The sequence below is a fragment of the Camelus ferus genome, chromosome 3 (assembly GCF_009834535.1).
Source record: "Camelus ferus isolate YT-003-E chromosome 3, BCGSAC_Cfer_1.0, whole genome shotgun sequence".
In the NCBI taxonomy this organism is placed as follows: Eukaryota; Metazoa; Chordata; class Mammalia; order Artiodactyla; family Camelidae; genus Camelus; species Camelus ferus.
Window position 1 is genome coordinate 11,943,364 of NC_045698.1, and position 27,752 is coordinate 11,971,115.

The following is a 27,752-nucleotide window of genomic DNA, read 5'->3' on the forward strand; positions in this document are numbered from 1 at the left end:
AGCAGGGCCCGGACGCGCTCTTTCGCGTTGCCTGCATTTACTGACAGTGCCCGGAGACGGTCACCACCTCGGGGGCCACGATGCACCCCAGTGAGGGACATCCCACTTGGCTCCTCCAGAAGCTTCGAGTCCTCCATCCTGTCCTGACAGCCCGAAATCAGCTCCAGCCGAGGCAACGCAGCAGCTCTCGGGAGCAGGGCAGGCCCGTCCCAGCACACACAGCACTCACTCTGTCAGAACAGGACCTTTCTGCCCTGTTCAAAAATGACACGGGAGCGCCCAGGGGATTCTGCCCTTTATTACGGGGACGAGCAGATGAAGTACAGGGAGAACAGCAGCAAAGGGGCCCACCGTCTAACCCGGCTTCCGGGGTCCTCGGGCGGGGAGGCCGTGTGCGCATGAGGCAGACGAGGACTCGAGCCCCGGCGACTCAGAACAGCACCTGCGGCCTGAAGTGCTTCTGCCTGATGGCGTTGTTCTGCATCCCTGTCTTCAGCATCCACTTTGCCTTCATCCTCTGGACGTACTGCATGTCCCGCTGGCGCATGAGCGCTGCTCCTGGAGGTGGAAGGGAGGTAAGAAATGGGGCCAAGGTTTGTGACTTGTGGTCACAGAAAACCCAATTCTGCAGAGAATCAGAGCTAGTCTGCAGTAACTGGGTTCCTAGAGTTACAGAAGAGATACTATCTGGGGTCCCTATCCAGTGGGCCTTGGGGGGCTATGTGCACCTCAGAACTGCACCCCTGAGCTCTCTGTATACACCTTCTCCGGGATGAGCCTCTTTAGTTGTCATCATATCAAAAAGTCTGTAAGAGCAAGATGAAGTCAGCGAGCTCACAGCTCACAGGGAGCCCTAGTGAAACCACGTGTATACAGACACAGCGGCAGCGACAGTGATTTCAGTGTCAGAGCTTCCCGGCCGTCAGCAGGCAGCTCCCTGCTCTCCCGCCACTGTCTTCAGTGGTCTGACGTTCTCCTTGAAGATCAAGGAGAACCAGCTTCACTCAGCAGACACATCAGAATAGATTTAAATAATTTTATACTGATGATGCTTCAAAGTTTAACAATTTCAGTGGCCTGCTCTACTCCTCTGACTCTAAGTTTTCCGTGGGAAAACTACAAAAGGACTGACGGCTTCAATCACGTGCATGTGCGGTGTCATTTGCACTTTAGGACAGTCGGCCTGCACAGCCCTGCAAGGTAGGTCCCACTAGCATCACTACTCAGGAGGAAGCAGAGGAAACAAGAGACTTCGATTATTTACATCACTCGAACTCGTATAAGAACCTACAAGATATCAGGTAAGTCATGTTTGACTCCACAACCCAAACTATTGCCACAAAGATACTATTTAATTCCTCTGTATAACCTCCAGGAGAACTTCAACCTTTTCTGATTATTAGACAATTATGTTCATAACAGTGACCTCCTGAAAGTCAGTGGTGCACACGCAGGTTTTAGAAAGTTGCTGTGCCACGAATAAGAAGTTGTTTCCGTCATGGAGCTGGGGGCTTATTGCCATAAACGCCTCAAGTGGTCACAGACGCCCCCAGAGCCAAGGTAAGCGTCCCCTGGGGAGGATCCTTAGGGACAAGGTCAGTAAACACCCCTTCACCCAGGCCCGCTGAGGAACTGCAAGTCCCCGGGCTGCTCCGTGGCTGTCCCCGCGACGCCGCACCTGTGCTCCCGGTCCAGCCCAGGGCTCTGTACTGCTGCAGGACCCGGCCCACCGCCTTCTGGTTCTTAGCAACGGCCACGGCTCTGGACAAGCCAAACCGCTGTTTGTAGTATCTCATCAGGGAGCGATGACCCACTCTGGCACCTGTTTTTCAAAACAGCAACGTTGAAGCACCGAGCTGGCACTCTCTCAAGGCAGAGCTATGAAGCTAGGGCTTTCCCAGTCAGACTTTTCACATTTATCCAGCTGGAAAGTGCATGTGTCGGAAGAAACAGTGCTCTACCCACTGAGGAAAGATGAGGCCGCATGTTAAACAATGAAAGAAAAAAAACCAAAGAGCAGAGAGATTTAAGAAAAGGGACCACGGCAAGCCACTGTCAAGTGAAAAACTCAGCGTCTGTACTGATTTATTTTATAAAAGAGCCTCCCCAGAAGTGCACAAGCCGCCCCTACTAACACCTGCAACCGGGCCCTAGGGGTAAGGAATCTCAACGTCTTAATAGAAAAAAGATTAAGCACACAGAACGGCCCTGATGTTTAGGTCTACCAGCCACAGTCTGGGTCCAGAAGGGGAACCAATCCACTTTTCCTTGGCTTACAGTCTCCAGTGCAGTGGTTCTCAAACAGGGGCGATCTTATCCCCAGGGGACATGTGGCAATGACTGGAGGGAGGCTCCCGGCACCGAGTGGGCAGAGGCCAGGGACGTGGCTAAAATCATACCACGCACAGGACAGCCTCCACAGCAAAGGGTTATCTGCCCGAAATGTCCACAGTGCTGAGGCCGAGAACCCCTGCCCTACTGCTCCTAAATGAGGGAAGGCACCTAAGGAACCATATCTGGGAAAGATGGCTAAGCTTGATTCTCTCTACAGCTTTTTACTTATTGACAAGGATCTGCTACAACCTTGCTGGTCATTCATGCTTTCAGAAGTGAGTTCTCTGGACTAACTGCTCTTTTACAGAAAAGTGTGCTGACCCGTGGATCTTAGCCTCACAGCAGATGAAAGTGAAGGATGCAGGCTTCAGTGATGACTAACTCCAGGCTCCAGCAGAGGAGTGGCTCTCAAAAAGTGGTCCAGGGCCACTGGCATTAGCATCACCTGAGAGCTTACTAAACACAGGCTATGCTTTCCCAAGAATGTGTATTAGGACATAAGCAATCAAACACACGCCCAGACAGACAGAAACACGTAGAAACTTACAACAGAACATACACCAGGTACGGAACAGTTACTGCCACTGAAAATGAAGAAAGGAAATATGGCCAGGTAGAACCACGTGTACAGCTTCTATGGAAGTTGCATGCTTACATATATAGAATCATTTCTTTCATAGTCTTTTTGGTAGAAAGGCCATGACTAGCATACTGTAAGTATTGTAGATAGCTATACTTGCTTTTAGAATCTAGATTTTTTTTTTATTGAAGTAGGATCTAGATTTTTAAGTTACACGACAAAATGCTGTCAGGTTATCTCGTTTTAAGTCCCTATTCCTGGCAAGCCACCTGAGACACAGTCTGCTTGCTACACAGATACGCAAAAGTAGTTCCTTTTAGTTGATTCTTTTGTGTTCAGACGCAAGACTTGACAAAAAGAAATTTTCAATTCAAAGATGATTGGCCTTTGGATACTGATATGGATGAAAAGATGTTTTCCTGGACCACACTGCCCTGACACCATAAGGGTCAACAAAGCTCCTAGATCACAAGAGGTAAGTGAGATTCCACTGGTGGGTGAGGACTCACGTGTAAATGGCGGCTCCAGCAGCAAAGCCCAGAACTCCTGACTATGACTTCCTATTTCTAATGTAGGTCAGGATGCTCCAGGTTTACACTGATTGCCTCAGAATCATTCAGTGATATTGCTGGTCATTAGTCCTTAAATTGATTTATTTACATTCATAAGCAGCATTTAGAAATACACATTATTGAAAGTTGGCTTTTAAAATATGCCTGAAAAGGTTTCATTAGTCAACACTACGGTTTCTGACACCTGGGAGGAGAAATGTACACATTCAGTGTTTACAGCTACTCCTGTCCTGTGGCAACGACAGTGAGCCCCCGACATTAAGCACCAAGTAGAACGTGCTAAGAACAGCTCACCTTGAAGCCCCTCATCAAGAAAAACTCGTTCCAGAGCACAGTGTGCCTGTCAATGGATGACAGCTGGGTTATGTCTGAGCTGTGATGAAGCCATAACCTGTCCATCTGTCTTTCACTACAGTAATAACTGCTTATAAGACTGTCCACTTCTACTTAACAAATAGCCTGACACTCGATGACATTAGACAGTGAGAAAGAAAACATCTCTAAATGTAATTCTCCTAAGAAGATTAATTATATATCTCTCACAGATCCAGCAACAGATTCTTCTGGCCGGTTAGCAACTAACTGGATGTATCTTCACACCAATTTGCTCTGCAGAACTGAAGAGCAAAGGGAAGAACCCAGCTGGACCAGAGTCTTTGAAAGGAATGCTCACGGCGCCCTCTACCGGATGCTCTGTGTCACTGCCTCTGGGATCACATATGGGACCTGAAGTTACTAGATTTAAGCAATCACAAACACCAGTTGCTTTTGAAAACCAGTTGAATGCCTACTCTACTAAATGTCGTTGATTAAATATCACTAAACTCTCCACATTAGAATCCTTCTCAAATTAGCTTCATGTTAACATCCACGCTAACCCACATAATTGAGCATAATCCAAGACGTTTCTGAATGGTGAATTTGTTCAGACACACCCAGGTGACTGAATACAGTACTGTAATATCACTATATGTGTTTATATAGAGAGTTCCCATTTTCTTGGTTCGTTACAAAACCCTCAAACCAGTATCGAGACACAGGAGCAAACCAATGGACGATAAACCGTCATGTCTCAGAATCAAGACTGAGTTAAGGATGCCTGGTTTTTAAAAGCAGATGGTAAAAGTATATGTAACTGTTGTGAAGAAATTTCACAACATTGGTAGTTTCAAGCTATGCTTTTTTTGCTGTTTAAACGAATTCTATTATAAGGTCTCAGTAGTCGGTCATCTGTGAAGACGCAGGAAGGCAGTGAACGATTGATATATTTGCAGGTATCCTTCTTGGCTCTTAATCTTCTCCAGGTCACAGATGCTTTTCAGAAACTCTGGCCTTTCCCCAGAAAAAAAAAAAATGCACTCACCCACACAGTCAGATGAATCCGTGTGGCCACACTGGTGACTTTACGGCACTATGGCCTTTCCCCCAGGAGAATATGCACACACTCAGAAAAAAATGTGCACAGCATAGTTCTGAAGCCTGGGGTAAGGCAGTGTCAGGCTGTTGGTTACATCTTGCCAGAGTCTGTCTGTCTAAAAGTACAATATTCCCCAGTATTCTCACTACTTCCATGTCTCCCCCAAGCGCTGTCCTGAGGTCATCACCCACTAGCACGCCTTGGGACGTGGACCTGCGGCTGTGAGCAAGGCAATTCACTGGGCTTCCAGGTTAATGCCACGCCACTTTCTTCTTTGACTGTATGAGGAAAAGGCAGAGCGATCTGCTGCCCGGGACGGCAGGCCAATATGATTCTCAGCCCCTGAGGGCACACTGTCACTCAGGGGGGCCCCTTCTGCCCTGCCTGTCCTGTCGTGTGGCAGCCCTGGGGAATCAACCTTGCTTTCCTTTGAAAAGTCGCCTCCAACCTTTCAGTCGCTCAGTTAACAGACATTTATGTGGCTCCTGTGTGTCTGAGACGCTGTGCTGAGATGAAAGAAGCCAGCTTTGTCCTCACAGTAACGGGGGAGACAGGCAAGCCAGCCGACAGCTTCAAAGAAGTGACAGCCAGGTCACGACAGATGTGCAAGTGTCGCAGGAGCAGAGGAGACCACAAAGGCTGCCAGATGGGTAAGCCCGCCGTGAGCTTCAGAGGAGGAGGAGGGCAGAGGCAGCACACAAGCCAAGGCCCAGGGGAGGGAAACTGCACATGGGTGGCTGAGGGAGGAACACCAGACACCTGGGGGACCAGCAGCGGCAGAAGCGCTCCCCCTGGGAATCTCAGAAGGAAAAGAAAATAGACTGGTGTTTGTTTTCAGAAAGGCTGCTCTCGTGGTCAAGCGGAAACCAGACTGGAGATGGCCAGATGGGAGGCTTTCGTGGTGACACAGACAAATGGATAAGGGGAAAAAAAAAAGAAAAAAAATATTCAGAAGCCATTTAGGAATTCCAATTAGTCACCATCTGGCTGTGGGGGAGGGAGAGAGGGTCCTGAGAAGACACTCAGCTTGGGGCCTTGGCAAACCTAGAAAACTCAATCACTCTGGGAAAATGTGTGTTTTCTGGAGAGCTAACGGCCTTGAAGTTTCAGAAATTTTAAGTCTAGATGAAAATTTCTCTCCAATAGACTGTATTTCATAAATAGGACATGCTCATTGTTGAGCAGATTTTTGTAATCAAACATGGAAAAGTGGCTGCGAAATGCAGCCCATGGTCATAGTGATCTTGCTGCCTGCCAGAGCTGCTTTACAGGGCAGGGTCCATCTCCTTCACTTTCTCAAGGTCTCCTGCGATCTTATTCTATAGTGAAGCTGATGAAACCCGGGACTAAACAGTCTTAAAAGAAATTATCAAACTTCTTTCTGAGGTTCTGCATTGCTAAATTTCACCAGACGAAAACGTGACTAAGTCCTCTGTGATATATTTAAGCTTGTTTAGCTACTGTGTATCATACAGGCTACAATATTCTGCTGCACTATACAGGGCCGTCTGTACCTAAGCTGGTATTCCATGTGGACAGCAGCACCTCAGGGTGACTTCTTCACGGCAGACGTCTCCACTGACAGCATGGCTGCTCCTGCCCCCACCATTACTGCAAATCTCCCAGGCTTTGAAAGGAAGTGGGAAAAGGGCTTCACTGAGGAGGTCCATGACCTTGGGTAAATTACTCATCCTGTGTAAGCTTTAGCTGGTTCATATGTCAAATAAGGATAACAGAATTTAACTCAATGGCTTGTTTTAAACATAAAATAATACATCTACCTGAACACACTAATTGCTCACTAAATACCAGGAATGATTAATATCTTATTGTCTTATCATCCAATTCCTTTTCCTTTCCAAATGTGTCTTCCATAGCTGCTCCTATTCCAATCAGCTAAGCATAACACAGCAAACAGTAGTGCTTGCTTCTCAAAGTCATGGCCTTCCTCCTTCTTTTCATACCTGGGATAAAATCCCACCATTATGAATCCTGTTCCCCAAAGGAGAAGGCAGATTCAAACTCCAGCCTCCCTCTATACCCAGAACACAGACAGGAAACCTGGGTGCTGTCAATCAGATACACCCAGGCCAGACTACCACGTGCAAGTCTGAGCAACACATCAAAACAGGAGTTGGTTCAAAGGATAAGAGGAAGGTCTAGTTTAACAAGAAAAACCTGGATAGGGCCAAGAAAACTTGATAAGGAACAGAAAAGAAAAGTTTTATGCATTGAAAAGAAAAGAAATGACCGATCAAAGCATTGAGAGAGAACGGAAGTGAGAAGAATATGGATCCAATGTAAACAAAACAGGCTACACACAGCTAGTGGTGACCTTCAGGGTCGGCCTCATCCGGGAGACACCAGCACACACTGCGAGTCATAGGTTCTCTCCCCAGTGTGGAAGGGAAGTGATGGGAACACGCCTCTCCAATCTCAGTGGTATTTAAGATAAACGCACTTACCGGAAGGGAGACTCAGCTCCATGGTTTCAGCATCATATTCCAAGGTCTTTCCTGAGGGCAAGTCCTCAGTCTCATCAGGGTCCTCCCCCTCCTTGTGATCTGGGTAGCTACTTCTGGAGCAGTGGAATGGCATTAATACACAGAACAAGATCTCAAATTTAACTAAAATTTGGCAAACCTACTAGATTGCCAAAGGGGTTGAGGTGAGGGGGGTTAACAGTTTTGCAGGGACTGCAATTGAAAACTTTTGGTGAGAAAATGACTTCTTAGCATTTACTCTGTAGTAAAATATGAAAGTTACCTATGAACGCAAAATGGATCACCGACTTAAATGTAAAATGCATAACTATAAAAACTCCTAGAAGATAACATAGGGCAAATTCTAGATGACTTAGGGTTTGGTGATGACTTTTTAGGTAACGCACCAAAAGCACAGTTCATGAAAGAAAGAATGGATAAGCTGAACTTCACTTAAATTAAAAACTTCTGCCTTGTGAAAACCAGTGCCAAGAGAACTAAACTATAAGATGCAGACTTGGAGAAAATATTTGCAGAAGACACATCTGATAAAGGAGTATTATTCAAAATACAAAACTCTTAAAACTCAACAGTAAGAAAATAAACAATTCGATTAAAAACCTTAACAGACCCCTCAATAAGATATACAGATGGCAAACAAGCCTGTAAAGAGGTGTTCCACAGCATGTGTCACCAGAAAGACGCAAATTAAAGCAGTGAGAAACCACTACACATGTATCTGAATGGCCAAAGTCCAGAACACGGACAACACCAAATGCTGGTGAGGACGTGGAGCCACAGGGACTCTCATTCAGTGACAGCGGGAATGCAAAAGGGTAAAGCCACTTGGAACAGTTTGGCAGTTTCTTGCAAAACTAAAGACAATCTCACCGTATAGACCCAGCAATCACGCTGCTTGATGTTTACCCTAAGGAGTCAAGAACTTCTGTCATGGATGTTCACAGAGGATTTACCCAAATTCCTAAAACTTGGAAGCAACCAAGATGTCCTTCAACAGATGAACTGATAAATAAATAAACTATGGTGCATCCAGACAAGGAAATATTTTTGGATTATTTCAAAAAGAAATGAGCTAGCAGGCCATGAAAACACACGGAGGAAACTTAAAAGCATATTGCTAAGTGAAGAAGCCAGGCTGAAGAAGCATCTACTGTATGACTCTAATCATACAACTTTCTGGAAACGGCAAAGATACGGAGGCATGAGATAGCACTGTCTGCCAGGGGTGGAGGAGCGTGATGATCCGGCAAAACACAGAGGACTTTCAGGTCTCTGAAACTACTCTGTGTGATATTCCAAAGGCAGATACATGTCATTATATGTGCATTTGTCCAGACTCATAGAACGGACCACACCGACAGTGAACTCTGAACTACGGACTTGGAGAGTTAATTGATGGGTCAATGCAGGTTCACCTATTGCGACAAATGTCACACTGGTGCAGGATGTTGCTAATGAGGGAGGCTGTGCATGTGTGGGTGAGGGGGAACTATGGGAAATCCCTGTACCTTCTGCTCAGTTTTGCTGTGAACCTAACATTGTTCTGAAAACCGGTGAGCAAATGACCCACCACAGAATTCTTTCCCCTAATGAGCAAATGACCCACCACAGAATTCTTTCCCCTAAGGATTTACTCTCTCTATGAGGGTCGGCAAACAGAGAGGAAGAGGAGAACGTAGAGGTGGAGATGCGGCTCTTGGAAGTTTAACCACTGCAACAACAAGTTCTAGAACAGCGACATCCTGTAGAGCTTTCTGACACCACAGATTTCCAGTCTGTGTGCCCAATATGATACCACTCACATGTGCTTCTACCTACAGGGCTGGAAATGAAGGTAGTGTGACTAAAGAGGTAAATTTTTACATTTTTAATTTAGCTAATTAACCAAAAGAGCAACATGAACTATATCTAGGAATTACCATATTGAACACTGTAATTCTGGAAATGCAGAGATTCTTCTAGAACTGTTCACAAAGTCACATAGAAAAGAACTGGAGAAATGCACACTGAAGTGTGAACAGTGATGCAGATAAGCCAACAGGAACAGATAAAAGCCTTGGACAGATACTTCAGAAGAGACGTCCAAGTAGCCAGTTAATATATAAAAAGGTTCTCAACTACACTAGTGCACATCAGGGAAATGCAAATTAAAACCACAATGGATATACACTACACAGCCACCAAAGAGACTACAATGAAAAACTCTCCCTCACTACAAGTGAGAAATGAGAAATCTGGAGGAAAAGGCAAAAGGACAATTTATAAGACTAGAACTTTTCTGAACACCCATATCAGGTGGGCTCTGCACACCTGGCATGGTCATTACACACACCGGCTTGCACAGCACACCTGTGCTAGGTCATAGGCATCTGGACACTAGGAACCAGATGTTCCGCAGTGCCTAGCACGAATGTGTGGCATGATGTGGGACTTAGAAAGCCGCCACCCATCCAGACTCCCTTAGGAGACAGCTTGTGATTCAAGGACTCTCAGGGAAACCAAAATGTGAAACCTCATTTCCAGGCCTCTGTTCATGAGGTCACTGGCAAAGCTGAACTTCTGACCATTGAAACCACAAAAGTAAGTTTTCAAACCAGACAAACTTCAGTTTGGCCCTGACATCTTCTCTTTATCAGGTATGTGTGTTTAACTCTGTGACACTCAGTTTCGCATCTACAACATGGCAGGAAATAACCCCCTCCTATGCAAGTGTTCTCAGAGGTACTAAGAATCCTGCACTGGACAGAGCCAGACAAAGGTCAGGCCTGGGCGTATCTACACCACTTCAGAGCGAACGTGATGAACTCACCGCCCCCAACGTTACAAATCACAGACTTACCTAAAATCATAGAAGTCTGCAAATTCCAAAAGAGCGTCTCCATCTGTGAAGAGCTTACAGTGACTCCTGTCATTCATGTGAGCCTGCACAGCTTCCGTGGAGTAGAAGGATTTCCCTTTCTCGTTGCACCACAAGCAAATCTTCCCGACACCAACTTTCTCTCCTGGAAAAGTAAGTTGAGGAGAAAAAGATGAAAGCAGCTTTTTGCAGCCAGCTTACATCTCACCATCTATCCCCACAGTTCAAAAAATATGCATCAAGTTTTGGATTCTCACAAAATGAGCAGATCATTCAATCCAAGATGGATGAGAAACACAAAACTCACGTTCTCTTAAGATCTGCCTCCCCAATACTGTGCTCATTCATTTAAAAAAGAAAAACTATTACACTTACCCAAATATTTAATCAGTCCCTTAAGATCTGAAAGATATTCTATGTCAGGAATAAAGAAGCTGTGGACTTTGGTCATATGAGCCACATTCTTCATGAGGGAGCTTGAATGATGGGGACAAAATAAGCAGTCCGTCACGGGGATGGCGCCAACTGGGGCGCTCACTCCAGCCTCTTCCTCCTCTGCATCCTGCTCCTCCTCCTCGTCCATGGCTTCAGCATCCTCACACTCCAATTCCTCATCAGAATCAAGATCTTCCCAGTCTTCCAGCCAGAGATTTGAAAAACAGAGTTAGTTGAAGATCCCAGACTTAGTTATTAATTTACCACAGACCAGTCTGCACAGCTAAGAAATACCTCAGTCTTTCTCCAGTGCAGTTTAAACCCCTTGAAGGAGACATGTGCTGCTTTCCTGTGCATATGTGAACACATGCAATCAGGGTTTTATGGGATGTGGGATGCAGTACAGGAAGAAAGGAAGAAACATAGCTCAGAAAATCAAGGTGGCTAGGTTGTCGGCTCCAGGCTCACATTTCAGGTTAACTAGCTGATTCTGAGCCTTTCAGTTCATTGTTTTTTCAGTTAAAGCGCAAAGCATTCATAACTAGAAATCCAATAGAAATAGAGCTTTTACAGCTGATGGTGTATGGGTAACCTGTCCTCCAATGCATACGTTAAAAGCCTCCTCCTTCAAATCAGAAAAGGCATCCATTCATTCTATAAATTACTTATTAAGCACCTATTGCCACCACTCCCCCAACCCGGTACGTCCCCTGCCCCCCACCCACAGCCAAGGCAAAGTTTCAGTTTCTGAATCTACACCAGTTAAGTAAACAAACAAAATTACCTGTGGGGATCCTGGACACACCCTGGCTACACCAGTCACTTCAGAAAGCATCGAAACCACCCTCACTCATCACCTTCCCTTAGCTGACACCTTCCCCTAGCTGACACCTTCCCCCTCCAACCGGATGAAAAATCTAGAAAACCCGCCCCCCAGACAACCCCTCACCATCTCCATCCAGGTCCTCTTCACTCTCCTCCTCCCTCTGCTGCTTCGCCAGCTTCTTCGCCTGCTGTTCAAACCACTGCAGCCGGGGAGGTTTCTCGGCAGGGGCTCGCTGCTGAGTCCCACGTCCTCCAGCAGCCACGGCCACGGGACTCGGGGACTCCGCCTCGGGCACAAGGGGCGCCTTCTTGGGTGACATGGACGTCTGGGCCTTGATGGCCTGCTGGATGGCCGCGTTCACCGCATCCTTGTCCACACTGTCAACGCCCAGCCCTTTCTCCAAGTTCTTTTCATTCTTTATCTCCACTTTCTGACTCGCCGCCTTCTTCTCCAGCTCCACATGCCCCCGGGACTTGAGATGGTTTTCGTAGGCCTTGAAGGAGGCAAACTTCTTACTGCAGACGATGCAGTAGGTGGCCGCTCCCTTGCTCTCCGGCTCCGCCAGGGCCCGCTGCGCCCGCACCCGCTCCTGGAAGCCCTCGGCGCTGACCGGGGCCATGCCGGCCACTTTGCGCCTCAGGTTGTAGCGGTGCCAGTCCGTCTTGTAGTGGGCCCGCTGCGCCTCCGTGCCGTACAGCGCCACGCGGCAGGTGTTGCAGGTGTAGGTCGCCGTCGCCATCGCCAGGTGGGAACTTAAAGGCAACAAAGGCAGAAAGAAGACTTGGGACCAACAACCCGACCCCACAACGCACTCACACCATAACTGGCCTCAGCGCCCTCGAAGACTGCGTACTGAGGCCCGGACGCTATGGAATTTATATAGGGCTGGTCAGGAAGTCCCGCCTCCTGACCTGTAGCCACGCCCCTACCACAGAGAGGCCCAGGAAAGCATGGGACTCCTGGCCCCGCCTAGGTGGGTGTTGATTGGATGGCCTGTGTGGATGGTGAGTGGAGCTGTACGAGGTGGATGTTGATTGGCTGGGGCCCAGGTGGGTGCTGATTGAGTCAACCAAGATGGGTGCGATCCTGAAGTGGGCGTTGAGTGGCACCTGTGGGAGGTGATTAGGCTGTGAGGGCAGAGCCCTCATTATAGTATTAGTGCCCTTGTTAAAGAGACCCGGGAAAGGATACAGTAAGAAGTCTGGGACCACGGAGACGGTCCTCACCAGACTGTGAAAAAAAAGAAAAATGAAATAAAAACTAATAACATTTGTATTTCGACTATAGGATGTGAAGTGATATATACTCATGTAACAATGTTATTCAGTAAGTAAAATATGGATTATACAGTTGAGTATCAATGAATTATTAAATAAAGACCATATTGTGTATGTGTATAGTTAATGTGCAGCTTTAAGAACAATAATACGTCGATTCTCTTCTATCCATCCTGTAAATTAAGAAATAGAACATGACCAATACCCAAGAAGCTCCCAGTTGCCTTTTCAAGTCACATTCCCTACATATCCCCATCTGAGTTAACCCTCACTTGAATCTTTTTTTTTTATCATTTCCTTGATTAACTGTTAGCTTAGTGTGATTTTGAGCTTTATATACCTGAAATACTGTATATAGTCTTCTGTGATTTCTTTCCTCTCAATATTATAATCCTGAGGTTCACATACAAACATGGAGTTTTTCATTCATTCATACCCACTGCTGTTCCATTGCTTGAACACAACTCGTTTTATTTTTTTATTATCCTAATGAAAATATATTTCAAAATTACTTAAAAATAAGAAATATTCATTCGTTTGAATCATTGAAATAATAATAGAATCATTCAAAGTTTTCATTAATTTTTGTTAAAATTATATTTGCCAAAGAGTTTAATCAAATCCTAAAATACTGCTCACTATGCATAGAGAACAGAAATTTAAATCTGCATTTCTGTTGTCTTATGGTCCCATTATACTGAGTAGTAGCCTAGCCTATTGTTGCCAATTTGTAACAAGTCTATGTTGTTCTAGAAAGGAAACCACAGTTTAATAACCATTTCAGCTTTTACTCTCTGGTACAAAATCTTTTCCCATTAAGCTGACGTATTGGCAAGACTTTGTTATAGACAGTGGCCTCCTGTATAAATACATGATAAATACTAGATAAAAGCCATGCACTTAGTGTTTCCTTTAATAGGTCTGGAATCATTTGTAGGATATGCAAATCCAGTGCTAGATTTGGTGACTGATATAAACAGTCTTGCTCAGTGATTCAAGAGTGGATAGAGTTAATGAATACATAAATTATACCTAAATGTTCCTGAGAGTTCATCTCTCACGACAGTCAGGAAATCATTTGGCCAGTGCCTGACCAATGGGCTGGCATCCGCCTGGACACCTGGCTGCTCAGCGACTCTCCGGCAGAGAACCAGCTAAGGCTGAGAGAACAAAGAGGCAGGACAAGAAGTTACAGATTTTGTTTTTGAATTTTTGCTTTTTTAATGCTACTGCACTCACTTAAATATAGCTTCAAATGTATATTTAAAAAAGGAAATTAAATTATTGAATTTACAAATTACCTTTGTGTTGAAAATTTAGTAAAAAGAAACAGACACAATTTCTGGGTAGTTGAGCATCTAAAAGCCAAAGTATTTTGATTTGTCTTAGGGCTACTGGAGTTGAACCCAGAGATCGGTCCCCCCCAGTATCCTTGCAATCATAGCTCAGATGACACTTCACTAACAATCTCTGTCCTCTACTAGACACGTTTGTTTAGTTAGTGTCATTTCCTTAGCTCTGTGGCAGTGCCTTCCACATGGTAGGTGCTGAAAATTATCCATGAAATGAAAGAGTTTGGGGTCCCTTAACAGAGCTTGTTTGAACTGGCATATGTATATGTGAGTTAAAATTGCAAGGGTGACATGCGTGGGTTTGGATTTATGGCAGGCCTGTTCCCCTGGGCCTCTCCTAGTGTCCCATGCCAGAGCAACTGTGGCCCTGAACCATTGTCTGGCCTCTGCCCATAGGCTGCAGGCACTGAAGCAGGTTGCACAGTGGGGAAAAAAATACAAAAAGAAAAAGAAAGAAGGGGAAAAAAGAAGAAAGAAAAAGGAAAAAAAGAAACAAAACAAGAGAAAAAAAATCACAAGGGTAGGATTTGAACTTGATTTCATTGTAACTTTAGGAACTGCCCAGTATTTGTACATCTTCCTGGAGTGGTTGCTGCCAGTTTTTAGCACACTGTGGCTCCCATGGAGAAATGAGGGTGGGACCCAGAGTAAGCCTGGCACATGCACCACGTTCAAAACAAGTTACACCTGACCATTTTAATTTCACTATTTACAATATATTGTTGACATAGTGCTTTTCGTTCTCCAAATTTTTATTTGCATTTCCTTTTTGTTAAGTCAAAAATTAATCCAAATGAATCCCAAATTACATTTCTTTTATTAAATCCAAAATTGTAACTCAATTCTCATCAATACTTCCTCACAGCTATTGTCTTTAAGACAGTTAGTGGTCTAAACTTGACAGCGGATACCAAAGTACTCCTGTTAAAGGTTCTGCATCAGCACCACGTTAGCTCTGGCTGCTGCAGCTGCCTGACCATGGCTCGTGTGGCATCTCTCCTCCTGAGGATCAGACTGGCCCTCACAAGTTGATTGGTCTGTCTTTGATTGAGACATCAAGACTGGGGTCAAAAGTGAGAGAACATAATATCATTCCCTCTCTGTGCAAGTTACCAAATCCCCAGGCGACTCTGCTGATTGGTTGCACAGCCAATCTGCAGACTAGACACAGGCTCAGTGGAGTCTTTCTGCTTAGCAGACTGTAAAACTGTGTTTACTGAATGTAAAATGCTCTCATGCAATATCTTTTGTTTCTCCACTGTTTGGTAGCATTCCTACTTTACAGATGATGAAATAGATTTAGGGATGTTCAGTAACTTTTGAAAAGAGACAGAAGGAAGCTGGAGAATTCTGGTCTAGGCTTCTTCATGTGTAAAAGCCTTATGTCAACAATACATTGTGAAGAGTGAAATTAAAATGATCACTAACACATTCATGCAGTATTTCCAGCAGTATCCCATCCTAAGGAACACACTCAGTGGGGCTGTAAACGTTTATTTATTTCCACTAAATCTGCAGCAGCAGTGAAAAAATCTTGTTCTAAATCTAGAAATACATGGAATATAATGTTTACATTAATGTTACTTACATTATACTCACAAAAAATATTACATGCATAAACAAAAATATCACCTTTTCTTACCTAGAATGTGGACAAATTTTGCCCCCAGCCAATTTTGGTTATTTATGAATTTTTAATTGTTTAGCTTTTCCTCTGAGTTATTTCTAAACTCTGTTAAGATCCTAATGGACATTATTAATTTGGAATTCACAATAATTCATACACAGGCAGCCAGGTAAGAGCTGTGTTGCCAACTCAGTGTACAGACATTTTGCAAAAGAATTGCTGGCAGTGCTATGACATTTATAAGTTCTTTGAAGAATACATGTCATTTAATTTAGACAAATATGCAATTGGCACATTAATTATTTATGACACTAAAATTGATGGAGATTAGGAAGATTTGAGTAGCTTATTAACAGTATAAACATTTGAATGTTAGAATAATTTATGATCATTTGTATGGCAGACAGTTGTTCTGTAGATCTGTCCTTTCTTTCCTGTTCACACGGACTCCCTGGCTAACTATAGTTCCCAGCCTCTTGTGCAGTGATTTACATGACTAAATTAGAGCCAATGGATATGAGCCAAGGCACGGATGTAATCTAAGCACAGACCATTTCCTCCTTGGAGATGCCACGCCCCATGCAGGTGGGCTGGGTCAGGATATTTCCTGTGAGCTTAAACAAAGGTATTTTAGCTTAATGCTCAGGCATGGGAGGCAGGGTTCCCAGAGATCAGCCAGGAGACAAGCTGCATTTTTAGACTCTGCCTCTTTTTCTTCTCAGCAGCTAGAGGTGAGGTGTTACCACTCTCACTCATGGAGGTGAGGACGACATTTTAGAGAATGGTAGAGTGATGGCATGAAAGGAGCCAGAGTCCCTAAATGACATCACAGAGTAGAGCTGCCCCACCACCCCGAGCTGGCTGGACTGTTACGTAAAATAAACAGAAGCCACTGTGTTGTGGCATTTCTGTTACAGTAGCCTCACTTATAACCTAATAGAGTAAAACCCCAGGGTAACGCTATGCAACCGGGCATAAGGCAAACGTGTTGGAGATGCAAGGACTCTCGGTCAACCGGCTTCTACTTACCAAGAAGCTACTGGCTGCAGATCTGCTCCTTTCTGGCATCTCTCCAGTCCCCTGCAGGCACTGCTGCTGCACCTACTCACAGCCCACGGCTGCTCCTCGTGCCCATCAAAACTGAAATAGTCTCAGGGTCCCTATTGGCTACCAACTGACAAATGAACAGCAAACTCTAGAACTTAATTATTTACCCAAAGACACCTGAATACTTTCTGGTCTTCTTTTCCCAGTCTTCTTTTCCCATCTCTACCTGTACCTTCTGCCTCACACAAACCAGACTTGTACTCTTCCTAAATATGTCCCTTCTTCTCCTCTGTCCACAGTATCTCTTCTATCAGCTCCACCCAGCTTTTTTCACTTGCAGATGAGTCCTCAATATGCAATAGGGAAGAGCAAATCTGACTTCACGTTAGATCTGTTTCTTTTACTTTAACCTTTGTATTCCATCGCTGTTGCTACGAGTTAATCAGTGAAGGGATGTTGCCTATAGCTTAAAATATACATAATGGCCCATCTCCCTCCCATGCCTGAGCCTTAAGCTAAAATACTTTGTTTAAGCTCACAGGAAACATCCTTAGCCAGACCACGATGAATGGCTGCAGGAAGGAAGAAATTAACACATCCCCTCTGGAGTCCGGATTCTGGAACTAGGAAATATTTGCAACAACTTATCTCCTTTTTTCCTTGACCTCCTCACCATCCCTTCCCCTTCTGCTCTATGAAAGAACCCAACATCCAAACATAGACAGGAGGGTTCTTTGACACACCAGTCTACCATCTTCTCGGTCTGCTGGGTTTCCAAGTAAAATTTCTATTCCTTGCCCCAACAACTCATTTCCTGATTTACTGGCCTATCATGTGGCAAATAGTACAAGTTTGCACTCAGTAACAAATGTTCCCCCTCCTTCAGAATCCATCTGAAATGACAACTCCTTAATGAAAACTTTTCTCATCTCCCTAATTGCTGACATAGTCTATTCTTAATACCTATTGCCTCTTTGTTTGTATTCCATTGTATTCCAGTTTACCCCATTTTTATTCTATTAGTTAATTGTGTAATTTCTTACCATCCTTAATGAGTCATGAAAGTCTCCTGAAGACAAGGGTGTCTGAATGTAGAACCAGTAGAATAATATAAAGGATAGTGTGATATTGTGATTTGTACCAATAGATATTTGGTCTTTGTCCCATTCCTGGCACAGAGCTCATAAAATCCTTGGAATGTTTTAAGTGAGGGGAATGAGAAAGGCATCTTTTGTTAGGTCCATAAGCTGACTTTTGGAAAGCCCCTTGGTAGCTTAGCTGAGAAGGTATCACAACCAGAACTCCAGGGGACAGAATCTCCTGTTTGGGACCTTCCTGACCTCACCCTATATATCTCTTCATCTGGCCTGTTCATTTACATCCTTTAATATCTTTTGTAATAAACCAGTAATCTAGTAAGTAAACTAGTTTACAAATTCTCTGAGCTGCTCTAGCAAATTAATCAAAACTGAGGAGACGGTCATGGGAACCTCTGAAATACAGGCAGTCCAACAGAAGGCTTGGGATTCACATCTTAAGTCGAATCTTCAGAGTCTTATGGGACTGAGACCTTAAACAATAGGTTCTTACACTTCTTCCTATGAAAGGCTAGTGCTGCCCCCTTCCTTGAAGGTGTTGCAGAAGCCTCTCCATCATCACCATAGGACAGAATTCTCCCAACCCAGGATCCACCACTAACTCCATCCAAGGGCACTAGACGAGTAACTAGAAAGCAGATCAGCAACGACAGCCTATGGGTCAAGTCTAACCTATAGTCTCCTTTCTGTAAATAAAGTTTTATTGAAACATAGCTATGAACATTCAGTTCCATATTGTCTGCAGCTGCTTTCATGCCCCAGTGAGAGACTTGAACTGCTGCAACACAGCCTAAAATGTTTACTACTGCCTCTTTACATGGAAAGTTTCTGAGCTAGAGTCAAGTCATAATAAAACCCAGCAGGAGAAGTACTGGTCCTGATAAGGGAGAAAAAGAAATTTACACCCAAGAAGATGAAAGACCTAGCCAATAAATACTCAGTAGGAGTGGAAGAATGTTTATGATATTGAATTTTGAAGGACCTGGATAAAGGAGGATGGAGTTTTGGAGGATGGATAATGGAGAGATTATTCATGAGAGAGAACTCTTGTGAATAGGTGATGAGACATCCAGGCCCAGGATTTAAGAATCTCTTGGTTGGCTCTTGGAAGCTTAGAAAAGCCATGACCACACCCAGTGGAGGAGATATGTGAGCAATGCCTTGGCAAAGCCTGGACAAAGAGATCAAAGGCTCAGAGAAGCAGGCACGCTAGAAGGGGTACACTCTGTATGCCTGGGAAATCCACCAGTTCACTGTGAGTCACAGGGGCACCAGAGGACACACCATTTCCCAGAGCTGTAAGGAATGAGGGGGTGAGAGGGGCATCACCTTTCAGAGCATCTCAGCAGGGCTGGGCTCTGCAGGCAGGGCTGACGCTGCAGGATATGCTGTTATAGAACTGGGCTCCCTGAAAACAAAGAGGATGAGAAGATCCCAGATGGGTAGAGGCCGGGTGGCAGAACTTAAATATCAGAAACAAAGAGGATGCGATTATAATGAGTGGCAGGGGGCCCTCACTCACAGAGAGCCACAGACATGAGCGCTGGAACCTGGCGTGGTTAAGGGCAGGTGCAGGGTGATAACAAAGATACTGCTACCAACCCCCCACAGAAAATCACAGCCAATTTCCAGCCCTGAGCCAGTCCTTCAGCCCCAAACCTGCTGCCTGAGGGAAAGGCTGGTTTGAGGAAGGATCCTGTTAGACCAAAGCGGGGGCATGTGGGAATAATTTCCCGTCTTCACCCAAAGGGACGTGTGGCCATTTCCCTGGCTTTCCCAGGTATCTCAGGGACTCTCGGGCAGGGCAGTCTCCACTGACACTCAGAGATTTTTGTGTTTCGTCATGATTCTCTGCTAAAGTGGGGTCTTATGGAGGGTAGGTGATGAGACATCCGGGCCCAGGCTCGTTCACGGTGGGTTTTTTGGCTCCGTGAATCCACCTGGTGATCATCTGTTCAGTCTCTGAGTGTATCCAGAAATGGATGTCCTTAGTAGCTGCCAGAATCCCCCTCATTAGCTCGTTGGTTTTAGGGTGAGCTTCTGTAGAGGAGAAGGCCACATGGAGGACCTGAACCTGTCCCTCCATGGTTGAGAGAGTAGACAAAAATCAGTGTCACGTCTGGGGGAAAGACAGAGACATCCGCCACCCTAACACACTCAACACTGCAAGGGTAGTGGACCATTCCCCCAAGTCCCATTGAATTCTCCACTCTGCCCCCTTTAAAGCCAGGGGTCTGATAACTGAGGGCAGACCTCGTGGATCTGTCACCCCTGCTGAACACCCAGCCGGCCAGCAGCCGGATCCACGCTGAGGCCCCAGTGCGGCTTCCTCCCCTGAGGAGACCAACCAGTTACTTGTCAGCAACTTGATTGCCTGGGGTCCCTTTCAGTCTGGAAGTGGCAGTGATGGATGGAGACCAGAACTGACACACAGTCAAGAAATGCCTTTGCCTTTCGTGCCTAAGGGGACTCAGCCAGCACTGCCGTCCGTGAGTTTATGTTTATTTGATAAACCGGTGATGGATCCTACGTAATGTGACTGTGGACCAGGAATCCCATTCTATAGCAGCTGGGTCCTACCCACACCGAGCCACACACCGCCCGGAAGGTGTCTGCCTAATACAGAGCCTTTTGAGAACAGCGAAGGCGACAGCCTGGGGATGACTCCCTGGGAGGATGGGTGGCATTGCACCTCTGCAGGTTACGTAGCACTGGGCCCCCAACAGGTGTAACCGACTGGTCCATGAAACAAGGATTGGAAGGAGGCCCGGCCCTCTCACCATTCCTCTCAGTGAGCTGCTTGGAGAACTGTGTTCCCTGTCACTGCACACTGGGTCTCTTGGGCCCTGCTTTTCAGAGAGGGGGTGCTTCTCTCAGGGGACCCGGCAAGAATTCCTGAACTTGAAGCTACAGCTGCTGCCTGGCCACAGCCCCATCCACCCGGGTGACTCACTAGGCTGTTCCCTGGTACCCCCTTGCCGAACTTTGATGGGAGGTGAGCAAGAGCAGTAGCTGTGGGTTGAATTTGGCCATTTACCACCTCAGCCATGTCCTCAAGGTGACCTAGGGCTCAGCGCCCTTGGGGATGAGAGTCTGGGTCACCCCCCTCCCCGCCCAGGTATGCCACCCTGAGCAGCCGGAGTGCTGTCTGAGGGTGCGGGGGGTCTAGGGAGGCCAGTAGAGGAGGGACACAGGGAGACCAGCTGAGGTGACAGGGGCTGGAGCTGATCTCAGTAACCTTCCCTGTGTGAGTTTCCCCGGAAACAGAGCATTCAGAGTCACGTGCAGCTCTGCTCAGATGGGGTGAAACTCCTGGATGAAGGCCTGGGACTTGGAAGGCCCCAGGGGTGACCGTAGCGGGTCCAGGCGTCTCCCCTTCAGGACCAAAGCCTGCACTGCCCACGCGGTCAGGAGAGCTGGCTCTGACTTCTGCGAGGCGCTCATCAGGGAGCCCCACTCAGGAATGGCCCTCGGCCGGAGGCAGCGGCCTCATTCAGGGCTGCAGCCGGTTTGCAATGGCATCCGGACACGGGGCTCTGCGGGAACCCAGGGCAGCGCCCTGGGCCCCATCAGGAAAACTCTGAAGGGCCATTTCCACGGCCAGCCTCCCTGGGTATCCCCTGAGGCTTCTCCTGTGACCGCGTCCCAGCTCACCTCCGCCCCCTCAGCCCTCACTGGGATGTCTCTGTGAGTGCTCCCCAAAATGCCCTGCCTGGGACCTTCTGTGTCAGAAGCGGCTTCCCAGGAACCTGAGACCTGGCTCTGGTTTAGGCACCTGACAGACACCTTTTCCCAGTTGTTGTAATTCTGGGCTAAAAACAGAGCAGGGAGTAAGAATTAACAATTTCCCTTACCAATTGAAAATTAAAATATTTAGTAGTTTCATTCAGCAGAGACATTTTGCTGAACACAGAGGCTTTGTTTGGATGGGAAGGCATCTCCACACAGCGTCTTTCCTTCTGTGAGCTTCTGGCGCTTCAATTATTTACTTTTTAATCAAGTTCCAATCCATTGTTGGGATGGATGTTTCTCAAGTAATTTTTTTTAATGTAGGAAGTTTCCTAAAAATTAGAATCCATGTGTCATTATATAGAATAAGCGGACAGGTGGTGAATGGACTTATGTTTAATGCTGAATGCCGTCAGCCTGAACCCCTGGAAGAGAAGGGCCCTTAGCAGTGTCTTTTTCCTCCCTCTACTCGCAATTAATTTTGTCAGTTTGTGATCTACAGCATCAGATCATAGGGGAAAAAAATCTGGTCATCACCTTCACTTCTTTAAAGAGGATCACAGGTAACTAATCTGCAAATTTAACTTCTCTTTCTGTCTCTGAATTATTTCTTTGCAAAGAGAAAGTCGTTCACTGAGCCTTGGTAGATCTTTAAGTCACTGAATTTCTTTCTTAAGCTGAGAGTTTCGGTGCTCTTTTTGATAAACTTGGTGGCATTAGGTCCCAAAAGAACATAGGTGATCAAAATTTTTAAACATTTTGTCAATTATCAATTTTAAAACTAATAACATTTGTAGTGAATCCATTTGAAATATAGATCAGAAACCAACAGATAGCATGTGGAGCAGGATTTTATGAGAGGCTTTTTTAAAAAATATTTATTCCATGCCTTTCTAGTCCTTGGCATGTATGGAATTTCATTTTTATATGTTTTGATGTCATAAACATCATTTTTAGTGTGAAATTTTTTTATTATGGAATTTTCTAAATGGATGCAAAGTAAAGGGAATAGTACAGTAAACCTTCCTGTACACATTGCTCAGCTTCAATAATTTCCAACATTTTGTAAATCTTTTTTATTTCCCCCTCTGCCTCCTCCTCCCTGTTCCCCTCCCCCAACACACACACACACACACACACACACACACACACACACTTTTTTCCTGGAATATTTGAAGAAATAACAGACCTTGTGTCATTTTCTTCATAAAATACTTTATATGTGTTTAAGCAGTAAGACTTAAGGAAAAAAATACCCGAGTATTATTATATCCCCCAAATAGCAATATCTTAAATAGTCTAACACATAATCCATGTTCAAAAGTCCCCAGTTATCTCAAAGTTGTCTTTTACAGTTGGTCTTTTCAGATAATAACAACCAATCGATTTCATAAACTGCATGGTTACTACTTCTTTTAACTATTTTAGTCTACATGGTTTCCCCTCCCCCTCATACTACTGAATTTGTTGGAGAAGTCAGACTATTCATCCTCTACAGAACTGTATCCATAGTCTAGAATAGCATGATTGTGATTTTTCTGCGATTTTTAACTTGTAGCTCTGTCCTCTGTATTTCCTATAAACTGGTAGTTGAATGGGACTTGATTCGATTAAAGTTCATGTTTCCTGGGTCATAGCATTTCCTCTGATGTGTACTTTCTGTGAAATCATATCAAGAGCTTACGGTGTCTATCAGCTTCGTAGTGTAGTCTAAAGTCAGGGAGTGTGATACCTGTAGCTTTGTTCTTTTTCCTCAAGATTGCTTTGGCAACGTGGGGTTTGTGTGTGTGTGTGTGTGTGTGTGTGTGTGTGTGTGTGTGTGTGTGTGTGTGTGTGTGTGTGGTTCCATATAAATTTGGGAACTTGTCCTTATTTTGTGAAAAATATCAATGGCATTTTGATATGGATTGCATTAAATATGAACTTTGTTTTGGGTAGTATGGACTTTTTCACAATATTAATTCTTCCAGGGCAAGAACACAGTATATCTTTCTATTTCTTTGTATCATTTTCGAATTCCTTCATCAATGTTTTGTACTCCACAGAGTATAGGTCTTTTACTTCCTTGGTTAAGTTTATTCTTAGGTATTTTATTCTTTCTGCTGTGATTTTAATCAGGATTATATTCTTGCTTTTTCTTTTTGATAGTTTATTATTAGTGTACAGAAAAGCAACAGAGTTTTGTATATTAATCTTGTATTCTACAACTTTACTCAAAACAGCATGGTACTGGCACAAAAACAGACACATTGATCAATGGAACAGAACAGAGGACCCAGAAGTAAACCCATGCAGCTATGGCCAATTAATCCATGACAAGGGAGGCAAGACAATGGAGGAAAGGCAGTCTCTTCAACAAGTAATGCTGGGAAAACTGCACAGCTACACATAAAAGAATGATTTAGAACGTTCCCTTATACTGTATGTAAAAATAAACTCATAATTGTTTAAAGACCTAAATGTAAGACCTGAAACCATCAAACTCCAAGAAGAGATCATAGGCAGAACACTCTTTGATATTAATTGTAGCAATATTTTTTTTAGATCTGTCTCATAAGGGAAAGAAATAATAGCACAAATAAACAAATGGAACCTAATTGAACTTAAAAGCTTTTGCACAGCAAAAGAAAGCATTGACAAATCAAAAAGACAACCTACTGAATAAGAGAAAATATTTGCTAATAATATGACCAAGAAGGGAAAAACATCCAAAATCTATAAACAGCTCATACAACTCAATATCAAAATGAAACAAGACAAAGAACCCAACCAAAAGATGAGAAGACCTAAATAGACATTTTTTCCAAAGAAGATGTACAAATGAAAAACAAGCAAATGAAAAGATGCTCAACATCAATAATTATTAGAGAAATGCAAATCAAAACCACAGTGAGATACCACCTCATGCCTGTCAGAATGGTTTAGCATTAAAAAGTCTACAAATACCAAATGTTGACAAGGATATGGAGAAAATGGAACCCTTATACACTGCTGGTGGGGATGTAAATTGATACAGACACTATGGAAAACAGTATGGAGGTTCTCAAAACACTAAAAATAGAACTATAATATGACCCAACCACTCCACTCCTGGGCAGAAAAAACACTAATTTGAAAAGATACATGCACCCCAATGCTCATGGCCACATTATTTACAGTAGCTGAGATATGGAACCAACCCAAGATATGGAACCAACCCATGGGAAGTACCCATGAAGAGATGAGTGGATAATGAAATATATCAACAATGGGCATATATATATATATATAATGGAATATTACTCAGCCATAAAAAGAATAAAATTCTGCCATTTGCAACATATGGATAGATCTAGAGATTTTTAGTGAGATATGTCAGACAGAGAAAGAGACATACTCGGTGTTATCCCTCATATATGGAGTCTGAAAAACAAAACAAATGAATGTATACAACAAAACAGAAACAGACTCACAGATACAGAGAACGAAATAGTAGTTACCAGTGGGGAGGAGAAATACAGGGATAGGGGATTAAAAGATGCAACTACTATACATAAAATGGGTAAGAAACAAGGATATATTTTACAGCACAGGGAAGTATTGAATCACTATGTTGTACACCTGAAACTATCCACTATTGTAAATCAACTGTATTTCAATAAAAAGAAGAGCTTATGAAGTCTGGTTGTCCTACATTCAGAAACGTCACTAATCGTTCCAGTGATGTCAGAAGGTTCTGCAAGTTTCTTAAGAACATTTCACCTATAATTTCAGGATTCACTCACAACCATCACTTAGATCCAGTGCTTCATTAAGGAGGGAGATAGCATTTTCTTAGTGTCATTCCTTCTGCATTAGTTAGGCATAATTCTGTAAAGAATAATATATCCTTGTCAATTTTTTGGCCTCCCTGAAATAGAGATTGTATAGGAAGGGCAGGACAAATTCTTTATTCTTTTGATGTATCTATCAATTTTTAGAGTAATGAGTTGGTGTTCTTAAAACCACCAATGGCAACTAGTAAGTTTAAAAAAATCAGTATTATTTAACTCATAAATTCTTATATACGTAATATATTGAGTGTAATTATTATTCTTTTTGATAGTCATACTGTGCCATTTTGGCTAATGAGATCTCTGTCAAATTGGCTTCCTTTGGACATGATCTATTTAGTTGTTGATAGTTTCTGGCTTTACTGCATTTCAAGATTTCCCAGGCTCATTTTGTACATTATATATTCTATATAGATTTCCAAAAAGTGATTTACTAGATCAAAAGGAATAACTATCTTTAAGGTGGTTTGACTGAATGCAAAGTGGCTTTAGAGGTGGGTAGACCAGGATTAGAATCCAAGCTCTATTGCTTCCCTGCTTTGGGGACCTAGAAAGGGCTTTATCTCTCATCATGATGATAATAGGACCTCTTATAAGGAAGAGGAAGTAATAATAACGTATAGAATTATTTTATTATAGTGCTAAGTGGAAAAAATAGGACTCACAATTATATTTAAAAAGTCATAGAGAATTATTGTGATCAAATATGCTCACATGTCCATAGTGGTGTCTTGGACGGTGGGACTACAGGTCGTGCAGTCTCTTCTTTCTGCTTCACACTGTACTTTTCCACACAAGCTGGAAGGGAAAGAAGTAAGATGACTTCATTTATAAATAATAAGCCCACACCACAAATCCCATAGTGTTGATGAAAATTCATTTGGGGTATGATTTATCGCATACTCTATTTGTATCTTTCGTGGTCAATTTAACCCACTTGTCCTTTAATAGAATTTAATGCAAACTCTGTAATAAAGAAAAACACTGATGTGCCTACACTCTGCCATCTGCTTCCTTTCTCTATATTATATCGTATTGATTTCAAGGGACCAGGTCAAAGCGGAGTGTGTCCTGCTTTCAAGGATGACCTCTGGCGGCTCATGCTCTTCTGCCTCCTCGTTCCCGGGGGAGAACCTCTAGGTTCTGGGCTGACAGCTGATGGCAAAGCAGCAAATCAGGAAGCAAAATAAAATCTCCCTTTGACACACTTATAAATCAGTTTTCCTATGGGACAGGATGGTTGGTGCTGGTGCACATTGAAAACAGTCTTATTGATCAGAAAACTAAACCAGTTGGTTCTTTATTCACCTAGGGATTCAGGTTGATCTAGAGTGATTGTCAAGGATGAATTCATCTGTAATCCTTTAAAACGATGGCAAATGATAAAAACTTTAGTGGAAGGTATCTATCTGCAGAGGTTTCTGAGCCAGGATTTGATCTGCTTTTCAGGAATGATATTTTGGTCTTGGAGTCAAGAGCCATAATTCTTCCTTTAAAATGGACAATGAAATTCTTCAGACACATGGGGTTTAAAGGAAGGTGATAATCAGACGTAACATTTTTCTTTACATTTTTTCTATTTAAATATATCTTATTTCAAAAGAGAATCTTGACTTTAATTTTGAATCAGTGTAGGCTAACTCTGACATTGGAGAAACTTGAATACCTAGGTCTGGTTGATTGATTATGAACAATAAATTGCCTTTGATAGGTGTTCTGGACGCTGTATAAGAAGAAACATGTAAAATAAAGTGTCCTGGTAATTGACAGTAACTGGGAAGGATTGCTTTTTCTCTTTTCTTTTCCTTTAAATTCCTCCCATCCATGAACAGATTTGCATGCTGATCTCCAGATGAGCCAGACCCAAGTATTTAACATCTGGACCACTGTCACTAAAAGCCCTGCTTCCTTCAATAACACATGTTTTTTTTTAATCTTAATTTTTATTGAAGTGTAGTCTATTTACAATGTTGATTTCAGCAAAGCGATTTAGCTATACATACACATACCTTTATTTCAGATTTTTTTCCATTACAGCTCATTACAAGAAATTAAATATAGTTCCCTATGCTGTACAGTGCTAGGTCCTTGTTGTTTATCTATTTTAAATCCAGTGATGTGTATCTTTTAACCCCAAACACCTAATGTATCCCTCCCACTGCTTCACCCCCTGGTAACTACAGCTTGTTTTCTGCGTCCGTGAGCCTATTTCTGGTTCAGCAACACCCCTTGAGTGAGCACTTGTTCCTGGTGCAGGCTCTCTGCATTCAGAGTTAGAAACACACT

At 43.8% G+C, this 27,752-nt stretch overlaps 1 protein-coding gene and 1 non-coding gene across 3 annotated transcripts; one reads left to right on the top strand and one right to left on the bottom strand.

The window, feature by feature from the left end:
- Positions 1-277: 277 nt before the first annotated feature.
- Positions 278-12,279, bottom strand: LOC102515026 (zinc finger protein 622). 2 transcript variants are annotated; one of them, XM_032470313.1, is made up of 6 exons: positions 11,649-12,279; positions 10,640-10,900; positions 10,247-10,409; positions 7,369-7,478; positions 1,679-1,822; positions 278-558 (listed from the first exon to the last, which is right to left on the bottom strand). In XM_032470313.1, the coding sequence occupies exons 1-6, from the start codon at positions 12,262-12,264 to the stop codon at positions 431-433; spliced, it is 1,422 nt and encodes a 473-aa protein (XP_032326204.1). In that variant the 5' UTR covers positions 12,265-12,279; the 3' UTR covers positions 278-430. The 2 variants fall into 2 exon arrangements, with proteins under 2 accessions (XP_032326204.1, XP_032326195.1); XM_032470304.1 differs by having other exon boundaries at positions 7,369-7,481.
- A 2,168-nt stretch (positions 12,280-14,447) lies between these two features.
- On the top strand, positions 14,448-14,580 carry LOC116662857. The gene has a single exon (XR_004318946.1). It is a non-coding gene; the product is annotated as a small nucleolar RNA SNORA42/SNORA80 family (small nucleolar RNA).
- Positions 14,581-27,752: the final 13,172 nt, after the last annotated feature.

Bases quoted from the DNA above. Each gene is read 5' to 3' on its own strand.
- LOC102515026 (XM_032470304.1), bottom strand. From the start codon at position 12,264: ATGGCGACGGCGACCTACACCTGCAACACCTGCCGCGTGGCGCTGTAC. The intron at 10,901-11,648 runs GTGAGGGGTTGT...TCTGGCTGGAAG, and splicing joins AGAGGACCTGGATGGAGATG to ACTGGGAAGATCTTGATTCT. The intron at 10,410-10,639 runs GTAAGTGTAATA...TTACTTTTCCAG, and splicing joins GGGACTGATTAAATATTTGG to GAGAGAAAGTTGGTGTCGGG.